At 46.2% G+C, this 17,130-nt stretch overlaps 1 protein-coding gene across 2 annotated transcripts in view; it reads left to right on the top strand.

Annotated features, from left to right (window-relative positions):
* Positions 1-17,130, top strand: part of LOC141094105 (uncharacterized) — a 52,996-nt gene that overhangs the window by 22,707 nt on the left and 13,159 nt on the right. The window contains exons 1-6 of one of the 2 annotated variants that reach the window (XM_073579834.1): positions 9,004-9,160; positions 10,409-10,558; positions 10,672-10,851; positions 10,935-11,058; positions 11,142-11,239; positions 12,139-12,229. In XM_073579834.1, coding sequence (XP_073435935.1) covers positions 9,149-9,160; positions 10,409-10,558; positions 10,672-10,851; positions 10,935-11,058; positions 11,142-11,239; positions 12,139-12,229 — 655 coding nt within the window. In that variant the 5' untranslated portion in view covers positions 9,004-9,148. Of the gene's footprint in view, positions 1-9,003; positions 9,161-10,408; positions 10,559-10,671; positions 10,852-10,934; positions 11,059-11,141; positions 11,240-12,138; positions 12,230-17,130 lie in introns of those variants that run through there. The other variant, XM_073579835.1, reaches the window with a different exon arrangement.

The following is a 17,130-nucleotide window of genomic DNA, read 5'->3' as shown; positions in this document are numbered from 1 at the left end:
TGTACGGAGCGGAGCGTGTGTGTACGAGGTGTACGGAGCGGAGCCGTGTGTGTACGAGGTGTACGGAGCGGAGCCGTGTGTGTACGAGGTGTACGGAGGGGAGCCGTGTGTGTACGAGGTGTACGGAGCGGAGCCGTGTGTGTACGAGGTGTACGGAGCGGAGCCGCGTGTGTACGAGGTGTACGGAGCGGAGCCGCGTGTGTACGAGGTGTATGGAGCCGTGTGTGTACGAGATGTACGGAGCGGAGCGTGTGTGTACGAGGTGTACGGAGCGGAGCCGTGTGTGTACGAGGTGTACGGAGCGGAGCCGTGTGTGTAGTGTGTACGAGGTGTACGGAGCGGAGCCGCGTGTGTACGGAGCGGAGCCGCGTGTGTACGAGGTGTACGGAGCCGTGTGTGTACGAGATGTACCGAGCAGAGCTGTGTGTGTACGAGGTGTTCATGAGCGGATCCGCGTTTGTGTGGACCCCTCTGTGTACTCCCAGCTTCGGTCACAGACACCCGGTGTACACTGTATACACCCGTATACCCCCAGCTTCAGTCTCAGACCCGTGTGTACACTGTATAAACCCATATACCCCCAGCTTCAGTCTCAGACCCCTGTTTGTATGCTGTATACACCCGTATACCCCCAGCTTCAGTCACAGACCCCTCTGTGTACGCTGTATACCCCCAGCTTCAGTCGCAGACGCCTCAGTGTACGCTGTATACACCCGTATACCCCCAGCTTCAGTCTCAGACCTCACAGTGTACGCTGTATACATCTGTATACCCCGAGCTTCGGTCGCAGACCCCTCTGTGTATGCTGTATTACACCTGTATTCCCCCAGCTTCGGTCGCAGACCCCTCAGTGTGCTCTTTATACACCCGTATACCCTCAGCTTCAGTCGCAGACGCCTCTGTGTACGCTGTATACACCCGTATACCCCCAGCTTCTGTCGCAGACCCTTGTGTACACTGTATACACCCATATACCCCCAGCTTCGCTCACAGACCCCGCGTCTCTCACACTGTATACACCCGTATACCCCCAGCTTCAGTCTCAGACCCCTGTGTGTATGCTGTATACACCTGTATACCCACAGCTTCTGTCACAGACCCTCTGTGTTCTCTGTATACACCCGTATACCCCCAGCTTCGGTCCCAGACCCCTCTGTGTACTCTGTATACACCCGTATGCCACCAACTTCGGTCGCAGACCACTCTGTGTACGCTGTATACACCCGTATACCCCCAGCTTCGGTCACAGACCCCTGTGTTCACTGCATACACCTGTATATCCCCAGCTTTGGTCGCAGACCCCTGTGTACACTGTATACACCCGTATACCCCCAGGTTCGGTCGCAGACCCCTGTGTACGCTGTATACACGTGTATACCCCCAGCTTTGGTCACAGACCCCCCCTGTGTGCGCTGTATACACCCCTATACCCCCAGCTTCAGTCGCAGACCCCTCTGTATACACCCGTATATCCCCAGCTTTGGTCGCAGACCCCTGTGTACTCTGTATACACCCGTATACCCCCAGCTTTGGTCACAGATCCCCCTATGTATGCTGTATACACCCGTATACCCCCAGGTTCGGTCGCAGACCCCTGTGTATGCTGTATACACCCGTATACCCCCAGCTTTGGTCACAGACCCCTCTGTGTACTCGGTATACACCCGTATATCCCCAGCTTTGGTCGCAGATCCCTCTGTACGCTGTATACACCTGTATACCCCCAGCTTTGGTCACAGATCCCCCTATGTACGCTGTATACACCCGTATACCCCCAGCTTCGGTCGCAGACCCCTGTGTACTCTGTATACACCCGTATACACCCGTATAACCCCAGCTTTGGTCACAGACCCCTGTGTACTCTATATACACCCGTATACCCCCAGCTTCGGTTGTAGACCCCTGTGTATGCTGTATACACCCGTATAACCCCAGCTTCGGTCACAGACCCCGCATATCTCACACTGTAGAACTGACGCCGGACGCACACGGTAAAACTGCGGTCGTCGGTCTCTCATCTCTCGCACTTATACTGAAAACATAAGATGGAGTCAGACGAACCCTCCTACAAAACGTGAGAACAAAGTCATTACTACAGGACTGTATGAGAAAGGGATTTATTCCACAAGAAACGCTGGGGCCACAAATGAGAATAACATAATGTCGGTCATCTTCTCTTTCACCATAGATATTGACAGTGAGGGCGACTTCCACTTTGCTGCAATGTGGATTTTAGTGGCCATACATAAGCAGTTTACTAGCTTCTGAAAGCTTTCTGGAAGCCGGGAAGGCCTGGTTCCCAGTAAAAGGGTAGAAGGTTCCAGATCAACCGGTCCACCATACATCTGTGCTATCAGACGCTTCACCTTCTCCCAAAGCCCAGAAGCCACCGTACAAGACCACCAAATATGTCTCATGTCACCAGATATTCCACAGCCCCTAAAACAGTCTCCCAAGATTTTAGGAAAAATGCTGTGAACTTTTTCCTGTACATAATAGACTCTGTGCAATAGTTTTAAGGAGGTCTCCACAAGAGAAGTCTGGTGACTACCTCTTGATAGGGTGTCACAGCTACGATACCATTCATCAATTGACTGTTCAAGCCTCAGATCCTCTTCCCACTGTAAGTTATACTTCAATTTTTTATCATTTTGTGGAGAATTTCTAGCATAGTAGATCAATGAGATCGTTCCCCTGCTCAAAGGGTCATTTAGACATTTTTTTTCAAAAATAAAACTGGTTGCCCTGAGAGTAGTACCGCTCGGAGGATCTGCTTTCCAAAGTGGAAGATCTGGTTCAATCGCATTCCCTCCCTAACTGGAGGTTCAAATATTTGAACAAATTCCTGTCTGTCAAGTAAGATATTAAATGGGGAACACAAATGTTTAAGTATATGAATACCTTTCAGCTTCTACCAAGAAAACATTTGTGGCTCAAGGCCTGGCGGGAACATGGGGTTCTGTAATATAGCTGTCAGGGGAGAAGGGCTTGATTGTAAGTTATATTTAAACCGGACTTTCCTCCAAAGAAGCAACAAGTGGACTGTAAAAGGAGCCACATTCATTAACCCCCGTGGAAGTCGGTCTGTGGTCCACAATAGGCCTGATAAAGAGAATGGTTTGGATAGAAATGATTCCAGAATAACCCATCTCGGACTATTGGGATATGAACATGCACTTATTAATGGAGCAAATTAGGGAGGGATAAACCCCCTTCTTTTCTGTGATGGAACATAAGTTTTTGCACAATTCTGGGTTGTTTTCCTAGCCAAAGAAACTTAGACATCATAGAGTGTAACTGAGTGAATGTTCTGGCTGGTACCATAATTGGGAGGGACCTAAATAGATATAAGAAGCGAGGCAGTGACAACATTTTTAATGCATGTATTCTGCCGAGTCAGGATAACTTTGAGGAAGCCCATCTATCCAGGTCCCTCTGGAAGTTTTGGATCAGTGGAGTGTAATTCCACCTAAACAGAGGTGACCTGTTGGCTGTTAAGTTAATACCCAGATATGTTAGATAATGTTCTTTGTGTATAAACCCAAAATGGGAGGCTATATTAGTTTGCTCTTAGGAAAATTTACAAATAATGCTTTGGATTTATCAATGTTAATCTTAAACCCTGAGATCTTCTCAAATTTATGAAGGAGGGAAAACAAGTGAGGGAGTGTAGTGTGGGGACGTATTAATGTTAGCAGGAGATCATCCGCAAAGAGGCTGACTTTATATTGGTCTCCCATATTCTCAGGGCCCAGGATATTCTGATCTCTCCTTATTGCTTCCACAATGGGTTCCATTGCAAGTGCAAAAAGATCCGGAGATAGCGGACAGCCCTGCCTGGTACCCTCTGAATATTAATTGGAGGGGGATGTGGTGACGGGAGTTTTACATAAGCGATAGGGCTATCATATAACAATTGGAGGCACTTTATAAGTTTAGGGGAGAATCCGACTTCCGATAGAACCGTAAAAAGATATGTCCAGGACGCCGAATCGAAAGCCCTCTCAATATCTAATGCAAGCAGGAGAAGTCGCTTTCGCTGTAGGTTAGTTGTATGAATAATATCGCTCTCCTAATATTATCTGGGGCCTGTCGCGCTGGTATAAAACCAACCTGATCCCGATGGATGAGGGGAGGGAGGATTTTATTGGTCCTGTTAGTCACAATGGATGTAAAGATTTTGAAGTCAATGTATAAGAGGGATATAGGTCTATAATTTGTTGTGAGATGATCTTTCTTAGGATTAGGGATTACGGTTACATGCGCCACGTAGAGCTCAGGGGGCAGCTGTGAGCCATTTAGTAGTGAATTACAGAGGTTTTTATATGTGGTGTCAGCACATCGCTGCATTTTATAATATATTGCTGTAAGACCATCCGGCCCCGGGGACTTTCCCTTATTAGTTTTTTGATTGGTGAAACTATTTCCTCCTCAGAGATGTGTAAATGGAGTTGTTGTGCCGCGGACTCAGTCAGGTTAGGTAGATGTAGTGTGTGAAGGAATGACTCCAGTAGTGAGGGGGGTGATTGTGGGGGGAATACAAACTCTGGGGGTATTCATTATAAGTGCTATACATGACATCGGGGTGGGCTGAGGTCTGACCCTTAGGGTCTTTTATAGAGGAGATTATATGCAGTGACTCTCTCATTCTGAGCTTACGAGCGGCATCTTATTAGGCTTATTGGCATGGTGATAAAACGCGGCTTTACTCCAAGTTAGCGCCTCTCCGTTCTGGTGGTGAGAATGGCGTCTAATTGTCATTTCCTATCTTGTATTTGTGTAGAGAAGTATAGGGGTGAAGATCGCTGATTGGCCAATTCTCACTCCTGCAGTTTCTCCTCCAGTCTGGGCTGTAATTCAGACCTTTCTTCTTCCTTTTGGCCGATAACTTAATCACAGAACCGGGAATAGATTTTCTGTGCGCGAGTCACATTGCTCCAAGTGAGGCCTCCTCCGCTGTGTGAGTTTACGGGAAATTTGTTCTATCTTCTCTTATAGCGGTTACATTAGAGATTTGGGCATTTTAGCTCCTGGTGTGGAGTCGATAGCACAATCATATGCCGCCATATAGTAGACGGCCGGTAACTGGTGAGAATTCCCTCCTGTGGGGTCTATTTCCCTCCAGAGAAATCACACGTTACATTCCACACATAACACTGTGTAGAGAAGGCGGCGCGGGGTAATTGTGCCAGTAGTGAGGGGAAAATAATGGCGGGAATGTCACTGACTGAGGAGAAGGCTCCATGGAGCGTCTTCTCTCCGGAGATCATGTGACCCTGACTCCTCCCCTCCTGTGACCTCATCACAGGTCCTGTGCAACGAGCAGCCATATATGTGGAGTGCGGCTCTGCAGGTTAGTGATGGGCAGTCCGGCTCTTCTGGCTCCTTTCCCCAGTTTTCTTCCTCCTCTCCCTTCACTATAAAGCCTGGGCCTCATTATACAGCTGTACAGGGGTCTAGTGAAGGCTTTTTAGCCCCTTCCTCAGACTGTAGCTCCTGGGCACAGGCCCTCACTCCTGTCCCTTCACTATAAAGCCTGGGCCTCATTATACAGCTGTACAGGGGTCTAGTGAAGGCTTTTTAGCTCTTTCCTCAGACTGTAGCTCCTGGGCACAGGCCCTCACTCCTGTCCCTTCACTATAAAGTCTGGGCCTCATTATACAGCTGTACAGGGGTCTAGTGAAGGCTTTTTAGCCCTTTCCTCAGACTGTAGCTCCTGGGAACAGGCCCTCACTCCTGTCCCTTCACTATAAAGCCTGGGCCTCATTATACAGCTGTACAGGGATCTAGTGAAGGATTTTTAGCCCTTTCCTCAGACTGTAGCTCCTGGGATCAGGCCCTCACTCCTGTCCCTTCTCTATAAAGCCTGGGCCTCATTATACAGCTGTACAGGGGTCTAGTGAAGGCTTTTTAGCCCTTTCCTCAGACTGTAGCTCCTGGTCACCATATGATCTCACCATAACCCTAACAAGCTAATTAAGGTGTGAAATCTCGGTCAAAATTATCTCAGTACACAAATCTCCAAGGGTGCCCAAAGTTTTGCATCGCCCTTTTTCCTTTTTCCAATTATGAAATTGTAAAAAAGTCTCTATATATATTTATTTTTTTAGTATTATTTTTGCCTAAAATACAAAGGCCATGTGTCATCTTAGAGGTTCGGCCTTTTAGAGATCATTTCATCTTCATCTTACTACTGCTCACAATAACGGTCATTTTGACCCGGGGCGCCCACACTTTTACATGCCGCTGTCAATGCTTCATCCCGCTGGTGCTCAATATTTAATAGGGTCTTGTTATTAAACTTAATGAAAAGTTTGGTGAATTTCTTTGAGCTGTTATTACTAGAGATGAGCGAATATCGTCGGAGAAGTTGTTATTGGCTAATATCGCTTACCGAATAGCTGCATCGGGCCCCTGGAGCGCTCCCGATAATCAGCTGCATGTGTCGCCCTCCATGCAGGTGCTGTGACTATCACACAGCGCGACACACACAGCTGATTATCGGGAGCGTTCCAGCACACTGAGTCCTGCACATACTGAGGCCCCTGATCATGTGACCCCTGACTCCTCCCCTCCTGTGACCTCATCACAGGTCCTGTGCACAGAGCAGCCATATATGTGGTGGACCCTCCTGGATCTTCTGCTTTCTGGGCCGGTTCCTCCTGTGAGTCCTATTAACCCTTTCACTCCATGTTTTCTCCTCTCTGACAGGACAGTATCTGAATTTGGATATTGTGACAGGCATTTAAGTAATGTGGAAGGAAAAAATGACAATTGTACTTTTTTTTCCCTCACAAAAATGTGACTTTAGCCCCAGAATTGGCAGCGTAACAAATCCTTATTTCCCCCACTGTAGTTTGTAGACTCCATATACAGATCCCTTAAGGGCGAAAAGAGCTGAATTCCCCACTTAAGTTATTGCATTTTGGAAATTGCCCCCACTGGGAATTTATCTCCAGGTAAAGGCACAATTGTGTCTCCATGGGGGTTGTGCTCACAGCCCAACATCGTGCGGCCTCCAAAGAAATGCCACCCCGCACCATTACTGACCACTGCCAAACCGGTCATGCTGAAGGATGTTGCAGGCAGCAGATCGCTCTCCACGGCGTCTCCAGACTCTGTCACGTCTGTCACATGTGCTCAGTGTGAACCTGCTTCCATCTGTGAAGAGCACACGGCGCCAGTGGCGAATTTGCCAATCCTGGTGTTCTGTGGCAAATGCCAAGCGTCCTGTACGGTGTTGGGCTGTGAGCACAACCCCATCTGTGGACGTCGGCCACTCAGACCATCCTCATGGAGTCGGTTTCTATCGGTTTGTGCAGACACATGCACATTTGTGGCCTGCTGAAGATCATTTTGCAGGGCTTTGGCAGTGCTCCGCCTGTCCCTCCTTGCACAAAGGTGGAGGTAGCGGTCCTGCTGCTAGGTTGTTGCCCTCATACGGCCCCCTCCACATCTCCTGGTGTACTGGCCTGTCTCCTGGTAGTGCCTCCAGCCTCTGGACACTACGCTGACAGACACAGCAAACCTTCTTGCCACAGCTCGCATTGATGTGCCATCCTGGATGAGCTGCACTACCTGAGCCACTTGTGTGGGTTGTAGAGTCCGTCTCATGCTACCACGAGTGTGAAAGCACAACCAACATTCAAATGTGACCAAAACATCATCCAGAAAGCATTGGCACTGAGATGTGGTCTGTGGTCCCCACCTGCAGAACCACTCCTTCATTGAGGGTGTCTTGATAATTGCCAATAATTTCCATCTGTTGTCTATTCCATTTGCACAACAGCATGTGAAACTGATTGTCAATCAGTGTTGCTTCCTAAGTGGACAGTGTGATTTCACAGAAGTTTGATTTACTTGGAGTTATATTCTGTTGTTTAAGTGTTCCCTTTATTTTTTGAACAGTGTATATAGATAGAAAAATAGATAGATTTTTTTTCCATTATGTTGGAGGGTCCAATTCCAGCTATTGCTGTGGGATCTGTGATTTCTATCTACACCACTGTGTACAGGATAATAGAGTATAATAAAGTAGTTATGGACGTGACATAACTAACATTGTGCAGTGACTCTGCTTTCCATATAGTGATGGATATTTCTTGTTGCTGAAACTGTGATTTTTTTCCACTTCAACCCTTTTTTAAACCCCTCTGATCAGTGCGATCATACAACATACAAGCCTCTGATGGCTCCGGTGATGCCCTGTACTACTGTAGTGCCGTGTATCATCACTGCCTGTCAGTGTAATACTAATGGCCCCATACACATGAGATCAGAGTTGGCTGAACGGTCATTTGGCAGACGGCGATCTCTCCCGACTCCCCCATACACACAAATATTCCAGCTTTCCTGTGGTCTGTATGAGAGAGTCGCCTCCAGACTCCTCTAGAGGAGGATTATCTACAGGAAGAACAAACGGATTATCCTCTGAAATTCAGGATGCCGGATCCTTCTCTGCCCTGACATCATCTGTCAGGAGGACCCCAAATACATTATATGGTCGGCCAAACCCCCCGAAATCAGAGCTTTCATGGAACTTTAGCCTAATGTGTATGGGGGCGTTATAAGGTAACTTATTGGACGCTGCCTCTGGCCCGGCCTAATAGACCTTCATACATTGCAGCCCAGACACCATTATTAGGCATGTAAGTATCGCAGTAACTAGGCTGCCCCATACTATCGAGTACTTGGAGGCGGGGGGCATTCAGCCAAACTCTGTCACACCCTCGTTGATGTCATGTTTGCTTTTCACAGCAGCAAGTGGTTAAACTGCCAGGGTTTTTGTTGAAGCCTCATCTGTGCCGTCCCTGCGGTGTACAACTATGTTCTGGGGCCCAAAAAGATTAATTTCTTTTTAATAAATGTTTAACATGTTAAAAATTATAAAATGTGTCTTCTGCTTTTTTATGTTTTTTTTCTTCTTACAAGAATTGTTAGAGCCAATTTTCTTTAGAAACATTTTAATATCTGCTTTTCCTGGTGTTTTTCTTGTTATGTAGGAAAGCCTAAGGCCAGAAATAAACCCCATAAATCACTTGTGGTGTAGTGACCATTGTGTCCGCTAGGGGGTGCTGTGTGGGTGTCCCAGGACGAACGGATAGCCTTGTCCAGAGTGGTAACAGGAGCAGGGTGCTAAAGGATCGTTATGTATCTCAAGGTGGGTGGCCTTGGGATGGAGGCTTGCTTATGTGCTGATCAGCAGAGCTGATCTTTTGTTCCAGTGTGTCAGGGAGAAGTCTCCAGGAAGCTGGTGAGACAGGCTGGGCCAGTTACCTACAAACCCACCCAGGCGGTGTGTTTAACAACGCTAATGTAAAGTGTGTATGAGTGGTTGAAGGACCTGGGATGAGGTCATGGCCATGTGACCCAGTGGGCGTGGCTACTGACCATATAAGGTGGCCAGGGTAGGTCACATGGAGTGAATGCTGGGACCTGGTTGGTCCGTTTTAGAAGGTCCCATCTGAGAGAGATGGGGCTGTCTTCCTGACAGCAAGTGAACGCTGTGTTAATGGCTGCAAGTGCTTGATAGTTCCCTGGAGGGAATGAATGCAGTATGGAGAAGCAGCCTTGAGGTAAATCCAGAGAGGGGATATAACTATGAGGCTAAGAGAGCCTGTGTGCTGGACATGGCACAACCTGTGTGACCACAGGATAAGCAGAGTGAAGCTCTGTCATGGACGCTATACTGTTAATATGAACGTTATGTTGCTGGTCATGGTTTATGATGCCTAAATAAACCGCATGGACTGTGATTGTTTTATGGAAAACCTGTGCCAGATGTGATTTATTGGCTGCCAAGCGAGTATCCCCTACCCAAATGACAGCGCTACCTTACACACTGTACATGGAGACTTTGGGATCAGATAATTTCTGTCCGTTGTGTTTGTGGAAACAAAAAATCTTTTCTAAAAGCCTCAAACTTCTGTGTGTGACTCAGAGATGATATCTAACGTGAGAGAAGATTCCAGTGCGGGGAAGACAGGAAACCTTCATATAAACGGCCGGTGGGGATGGAGGCAGTGACCGACTCTGGCCAAATCTGTCTCTAGAGCCGCAGTAGAAGATGAAGATGTCGTCCTCATCATGAAGGAGTTATTTCTCATGTCGCGTGTAATGAATATCTCCTGCAGTATTGCTAATGCCGATTCCAGTGTCGGTAATGAGACGAGAATTAGCGTTATGGAAGATGAGTCTATGAGGAACGTGTTCAGCTGCCAACTCCGAGGAGGAAACTGCTTGTTGTCTGTGGCCTAAATATATAGGTTTTATTAGTAGATGTCAGGGGAGAAAACTAAACCCTGTAGAATAATAAATCTCCTCATATGTTTCCCTTATTATCTGCAGTAATTGTATTATTACACAGGATTCTTATGATGTTACATCGGATCATCTTCTTCTCATTCAGGTCTCTACAATATCGGATCCTCTCAGTGAAGATCTTCTATGTAAGAGAATTTTCCTGATTTACCCATCAAGGATGGATATGGACAGAGACAAGATGGCAGAGAGGATGTTACACCTCACCCTAGAGATCCTCTTCCGTCTCACTGGAGAGGTGAGAGATTCTGATGACGTCACATTACATCATTCTTACTGGAGAGAACTGGAGAGGTGAGGACTCTGGAAATGTCTGTAGTGAGATTTATTAATGTGTCTCTCCTTAACCAGGATTACACAGTGGTGATGAAGACCTCTAGTGATCGCTGTCAGGACCCTGTGTCTGAGGGATGGGGAAGACTCCTGAGCCCAATCACGGGACCTCCACCTCACCACCTGATCCATGAGAATATCAATTATCAGAAGATCCTAGAACTCATCTACAAGATGATTGAGCTGCTGACTGGAGAGGTGACACTGCTGGGAATGCTGGGAAATTATACAGTAACACTATGAAGGGATCGGGGGGATGACGGTATCATTCTATGTGTCAGGTTCCTATAAAGTGTCAGGATGTCGCTGTCTATTTCTCCATGGAGGAGTGGGAGTATTTAGAAGGACACAAAGATCTCTACAAGAACATCATAAGGGAGGTTCCCCAGCCCCTCACATCTCCAGGTAATAGACAGGACTAAATACACACGGCCTATAATTATCTGTATGTAGAGAATGAATTAAGTCCCTGTATGTGTTTCCTCCAGATCTATCCAGTAAGAGGACAACACCAGAGAGATGTCCCCGTCCTCTTCTTCCACAGGACTGTAACCAAGAAGATCCCAATGTTCATCAGGATCATCAGGTAGATGGAGAGTGTTAGGTGTCGGGTTCCGGGTGCTGCACAGCGGGAATCCCAAGCCTTGCCGTCAACAGTCTTCCATTCTTCTTCGGCTGCAGTGGAGCCTGCTCAGCAGACTCCTCGATCCCGGCGTTCTGCTCACACCAGCAGTGTGAGTTCGGTTGCTGCTGCTACCTCTGGTCCAGTTATGACAATGCAGCCCGGCCAGCAGCAAAAGACTCCAGACTCTAAGTCCTTCCGTCGCTGCACTGAGCATGCTCATGGGACGAACTCCCATTGGGGATCGGGAGTTACATGCTCAGGTCCTTGGGCGTCGGCCAGTACTGGCCTCTTGGACTACTGCTACCGCAGCGTCCGCCAGAGCAGCGCCATGTGCTGTATGTGCGCTTTCCAGCACCGTTCTTAGGCTGGTTAGTGGCGTCCGTCAGGGCGGACATTGCACCCGCTTCAAGCGGTGGTTCACATTACTGTGATCTGTGACGTTAACAGGTTGTGGTCGTTCGCCGGCTGGCGCAAATTACGTGAAGTAACAGAGTTCGTTCCTGCTAGCACCGAGTTAGTGGTTATCCACCGGTGTCCGGCTTTCCCCTACACGCCTTCTCCTCATTGTTTAGCTGCAGTTGGTCACATCTGCATGGTGGGCCCCGGGCTGTAAACACACCTCATATTGTTCCATTTTTATTATTTGGTGCGTTCCGCCAGCCCGTAACAGGGAGAAGGTGTCAGGAGATCTCCCCTATGATGTGTAGACGGCTGTGAAGATCTTGTGCTCAGTCTTGTTTTATCCACCAGTATTATATGTTTTATACTTATGTGATGAGAACGGGGGAGATGGCAGGATTAGAGCTGATCATAGATGGGACTTCTCCATCTGTCGGTGACTTTTACAATATTTGTTTCAGGGTGAAGATCTGACCCATATTAATACTACAGAGACATATGTGAGTGGTGATGAGTGGTGTAAAGAGGAGATTCCCACATATGACTACCCAGGTGAGTAGTAACCACTGAATGCAGAGAAGTCACAGATTCCTCTCAGTCACCGGCTGTGGCTGCTTTATCGGTGGTGTAGTCCGGCCGTATTACCATGATCACCATTTTGCCTCTAGACCACAACATTCTCCTCCACCCAAAACTGTTCAAATGACTTTGGTCATGTAAAGCCCTGTTCTATAGAACTTATAACCTGGAGGATCCACCTACCCCCTGGTATTAGTGTGAGGGTGATCCCTTAAAGCGAGATCTATATGATTGCTTTTACCTGACCCAATATAGGCCGATTGCACGCATAAAGAGTCACACCGAACAAAGAGTAAGGCCGGAATCACACTACTGTGTGTGATGCAAGAAACTCGCACGAATCTCTCGTAATCACCATCCGGCGCTGCCGCCGGTACTCAGGACCGGAGCTGCGGCTGCATAGAAATACATGGCTGTTGATGCGACAGACTCGTGCGAGTTTCTCACATCACACACAGTAGTGTGATCCCGGCCTTAGATGGCTACTCTTTTCTCAGTAAAGGCTTGCACACAACTGAAGTTTATTCTCAAGACAAAGAGAAAGGAATTAGCCATTCTCTCCTTCACATTAGGAGACACTGACCGTTACCTGCCCAGATCTGTAAACTATAAAGCCAAATGACAGCGTACGTAGAATGTGCTGACAAGATAGAAAATCACTTGAAGAAAAATCTTATGCTGGGCCTGTAAGAGAAAGCGGAGGGTAATGATGCTGTTGGCTTCCTAGATCCCTGAGATCTTATCGGATGAATCTTCTCTCCCTTCTGTGCTGCTGAATGTCTCATGGTCCCTACAAGACCAGGTCCAGTCTTTCTGGCCAAACTTCCCTTTTATGAGCGACAACAGTAAATGTGCAGTGAGGCCAAGTGTGAATTTCTGTCCAATAACAGCAGAGTTTCCCTTTATCCTGACTTTTCAATTTGTATTACAACCAACTAACTTCAAGGAGGATTGTGATAATCTACAGGACAAACATTCCACCTGTGCCATGATAGATCTCTAAGCTGTGCTTGGCTGAGGGCTGTAATATACGTTTATTCCCGCCTGCAGGAGATGTGTTGGCTCCAGTCCTGGTGTCATGGATTCACTCCACGTCATAAATTACATTGTTTTCAATCCTAAGGAATTCAGATTACTGCACAATCTCTCCTGAAATGGGGAGCAATATTATTTTCTCTAATCTTCTGCTCAGGATCCATAGTAGCTCCAATGGTCCACCATAAATGAGGGCGACTCTGGTTTACTGTTGTGTAATCTGTATTTGTAGTTTTCAGTTAATGAGATTCTCGTGCTCTGGGGTGGGGCTGTGGGCGGGGCTGTGGGCAGGGCTTTATGTGGTGTTCTGATTACATGTTCATCTGTATTGGCTTATGACAGGTCGCTGACCCCTCACTGACCTGCCCCCATTATTACATAATGCATATAATAGCACTGATATTATTGTTGATTATTCCTATAATATTGTGGCTATTGTGAGGCTCAGAAAAAAAAATTACGTCCAGCAAAATGACACCAGCGATGGCGGCGCCTGCGCAGTAGCATCTATAAGTAAGAGATAGAGGCTACTGGACAGGCGCCGCTGGTGTCATTTTACTGGTTGTAATTTTTTTCTAAGCCTCACAATAGCCACAATATTATAGGCATTATCACCAATAATATCAATGCTATTATATGCATTATGTAATAATGGGGGCAGGTCAGTGAGGGGTCAGCGACCTGTCATAAGCCAATACAGAGGAATATGTAATCAGAGCACCACATAAAGCCCCGCCCACAGCCCCACCCCAGAGCACGAGAATCTCATTAACTGAAAACTACAAATACAGATTAAACAACAACCACAAGACGGATTTCATCACCAGGTATCATTGTAATCAGTATAACGGCGCTGACCTGACAGTGTCTGTAGGTTACTGAGCACAATCCTGCTGACAGGTTCCCTTTAAGACATCTCCGCTCTGCACTATTATACACAGTTCTCTATAAATGTGTAATATTTCTCCATGAAACTCATCTGACAGAAAATATTGGACTTTACGATAGTTTAGATTGTGAGGTCACCGAGCCCCATACTCTAATTACCCACTAGCTGCTCATTTATTACTGATGGAGACTGTGAAGTTTGATCATTTCAGTAGATGATATTGTCTATAGTCACAGTGTGTGATTACAGTAGTGTCCAAAATACTCTGATTTAACCTCTTCCTGCAGCCAGTTTTGTGTTCCTAATCAGGCCCCATTATTAATATCTGACGTGTGTCACTTTATGTGGTGATAAATTATTCACAAAGAATAATAGAAAACAAATGGATCTTACAAATTATTTTCCAGCTTCGCACTATAACCTACATACGGTTGTACTCTACTGTCTGGGCACATGGCAGTGTTCAGAAGGGAAGGAGCGCCATTTAGCTATTTGAATGCAGATCTAGCTGGAATAGTTTGCAGACACAATGTATTGGGAGCACTGTTCATGGTCACCTGGCAGCTCAAAAGATGTCCACCATGAACATGCTTGGCTCTATCTTCTGTGCTTTCCATATCCCAAGGATTGCCTTGCTCATCGCCCTTTAACGCTGTTACATGAATCTGGACTTTCACTGGGACCCCTAGGCTTGGACCATGCTGTTACCTTCAATTCTGTGCTATTAGATGGCAAGAAAAATAGTCAGGTAGCTGGGTCAGAACCAGAAGGACAGAACACAGAATCAGAAGACACAAGAGTAGTCAGTAAACGGGCCACGGTCACAGCAGGAAACAAATACACAAGCCGCAAGCTGAGCACAGAGGACTGAACCAGAGGAGAACAGCGCTGTATCTGGCAGATTCCGGCCATGTGCTTTGCGCTTTAGTAGGGTGTGGTACTTTCCATTTGGCTGAAGTAGGGACCAGATTACTCCAGCTGGACAGCAGGAACAGATCCCAGATGAGATTGGACACACCATATGCAGAAGCCCTAATATAACGAAATGACAGAAAAACACAATAGTCGAAATCCTCATAAAGTGATTCCATGTTATTAATTAATTCACTGAGGGTTATAATCTATACACACGGGGTCAAAATTGTTATTACCCCTCGTTTAATGACAGAAAAACTCACAATGGTCACAGAAATAACTTGAATCTGACAAAAGTAATAAATAAAAAATCTATGAAAATGAACAAATGAAAGTCAGACATTGCTTTTCAATCAAGCTTCCACAGAATTTTTTTTTTAAAAATAAAACTCATGAAATAGGCCTGGACAGAAATGATGGTACCCCTGAAAATAATGTGATAAAAGGGACATGTTAAATCCCGGTGTGTTCACTAATTATCATCATGTCGCGGTAGCTATTTTGGGAGGGCTAAATTAACCCTTCACGGTTGAGCCAGTGATTTCCAAATTATTCCAGTGTTGCTAGCAACTCAAATGACCACACGGAGACTGGGGTCTCTGTACAGGAGGATCGAGGCAGATCACTAAGCCCCTTTATTTTAATCACATCTTTTATAATCTTTTGCTTAATTATGCAAGGTTCTCAAGTACCAATAGCATCATTTCACTTTATAAGCCAATAATATTGCAAGAAAACCGGAAACTACATATATGTCTGTACCTAAATAGCGTAGAAAGTAGTATAATGGCATATTCTTCAGAGTTTTACACCCCCGCCTCCCTTATCTTTGTACCTGATGAGAACAGTCTGGTTTCATGACAGCCCATGCCAATTATAAAAATTTATCTTACAGCAACAAAAAACGGAGAAACGAAACCTCCAGAGAATGGATAAAACGAAACTTCAACTCTGATTTTAGTATTAACCCTTCACATTGCCCCCTAGATAAAAATGTTTTAACACATATGCAGCATCAGAGGTGCTATCCCAAGCTAACAGCTTGAGGGGTACTGGTCTTCACATGACTGATGCCGTGTTACCAGTCATGGCTGTCACGGCGCACCCGTCCCCCCTGTATACTGCAGTTCACGAATAACAACTTTTGATGACGGTGGTGGGGATCTTTTATAGGTAGCCATGTGCTTGGCTTCAACATCTTCATCAAGTAGCCTTTTGAGATTGGTGGAGAGAAAAGCAGGGGCAACGACACCTTTGGTATCATCATTAGCTGTCTTAGTGCAGAATTACCTAATACATACAGAAATACACCAAAGAACAAGGTTTAGTATCACATATACAACAAGGATACAGGCAGCAATGTGCAACAAACTTTGTAAGATCCCAGCTATCCAGCCCCCAATTCCCTTAAATCAATTGGCTGGATTGAGAAAGGAGAGGGTGTCTGACCACCAACTGTCCTTATTACAATCATTGTCTTTATCGTATTGATCTGAGTCTTTGAATATCTTCTAACTTTAACTTTAACTTCTACCAATAATAATATGGAAAATGCGAAAAACCAAAACATTATGTCCCTTCATTTGCTATTGGCTTGTTGGGTGATGAGGAGAACTTGATAGGGACGGTCATACAAGGGTTCTAGTCCGTGTTTCCTGACATGCCTTTTCACGACTACCAAATCACCAGGCTTCAGGTTATGACAAGTGTCGGTTTCTGCTGAATCTGGAAAAGAAGAGAAAACTAGAACAAAGGTGTTAGCAAGATTTTTACTAAGCTGAATAACATATTGGACAGCACGGTCAGTTTCTTCTGATAACTGCTGAGGCTGGAAATTTGCAACTGGGGACCTAGCACCAAACAATATCTCATATGGGGACAGGCCATGTTTTGCAATAGGGGTAGTACGAATGTGGTATAGTGCAATGGGTAGGAGCTCTGGCCATGGAGCCGTAGTCTCCTGCATCATTTTGGTCAATTGTCCCTTCAGTGTGCCGTTCAGCCTCTCAACTTCCCCACTGGATTGTGGGTGGTA

Source organism: Dendrobates tinctorius, unplaced genomic scaffold, assembly GCF_039654945.1.
Source record: "Dendrobates tinctorius isolate UK_male_01 unplaced genomic scaffold, ASM3965494v1 ptg000063l, whole genome shotgun sequence".
NCBI lineage: Eukaryota > Metazoa > Chordata > Amphibia > Anura > Dendrobatidae > Dendrobates > Dendrobates tinctorius.
The sequence above is the reverse complement of the archived record's forward strand: the minus strand, read 5'-3'. Positions and strand labels throughout refer to the sequence as shown.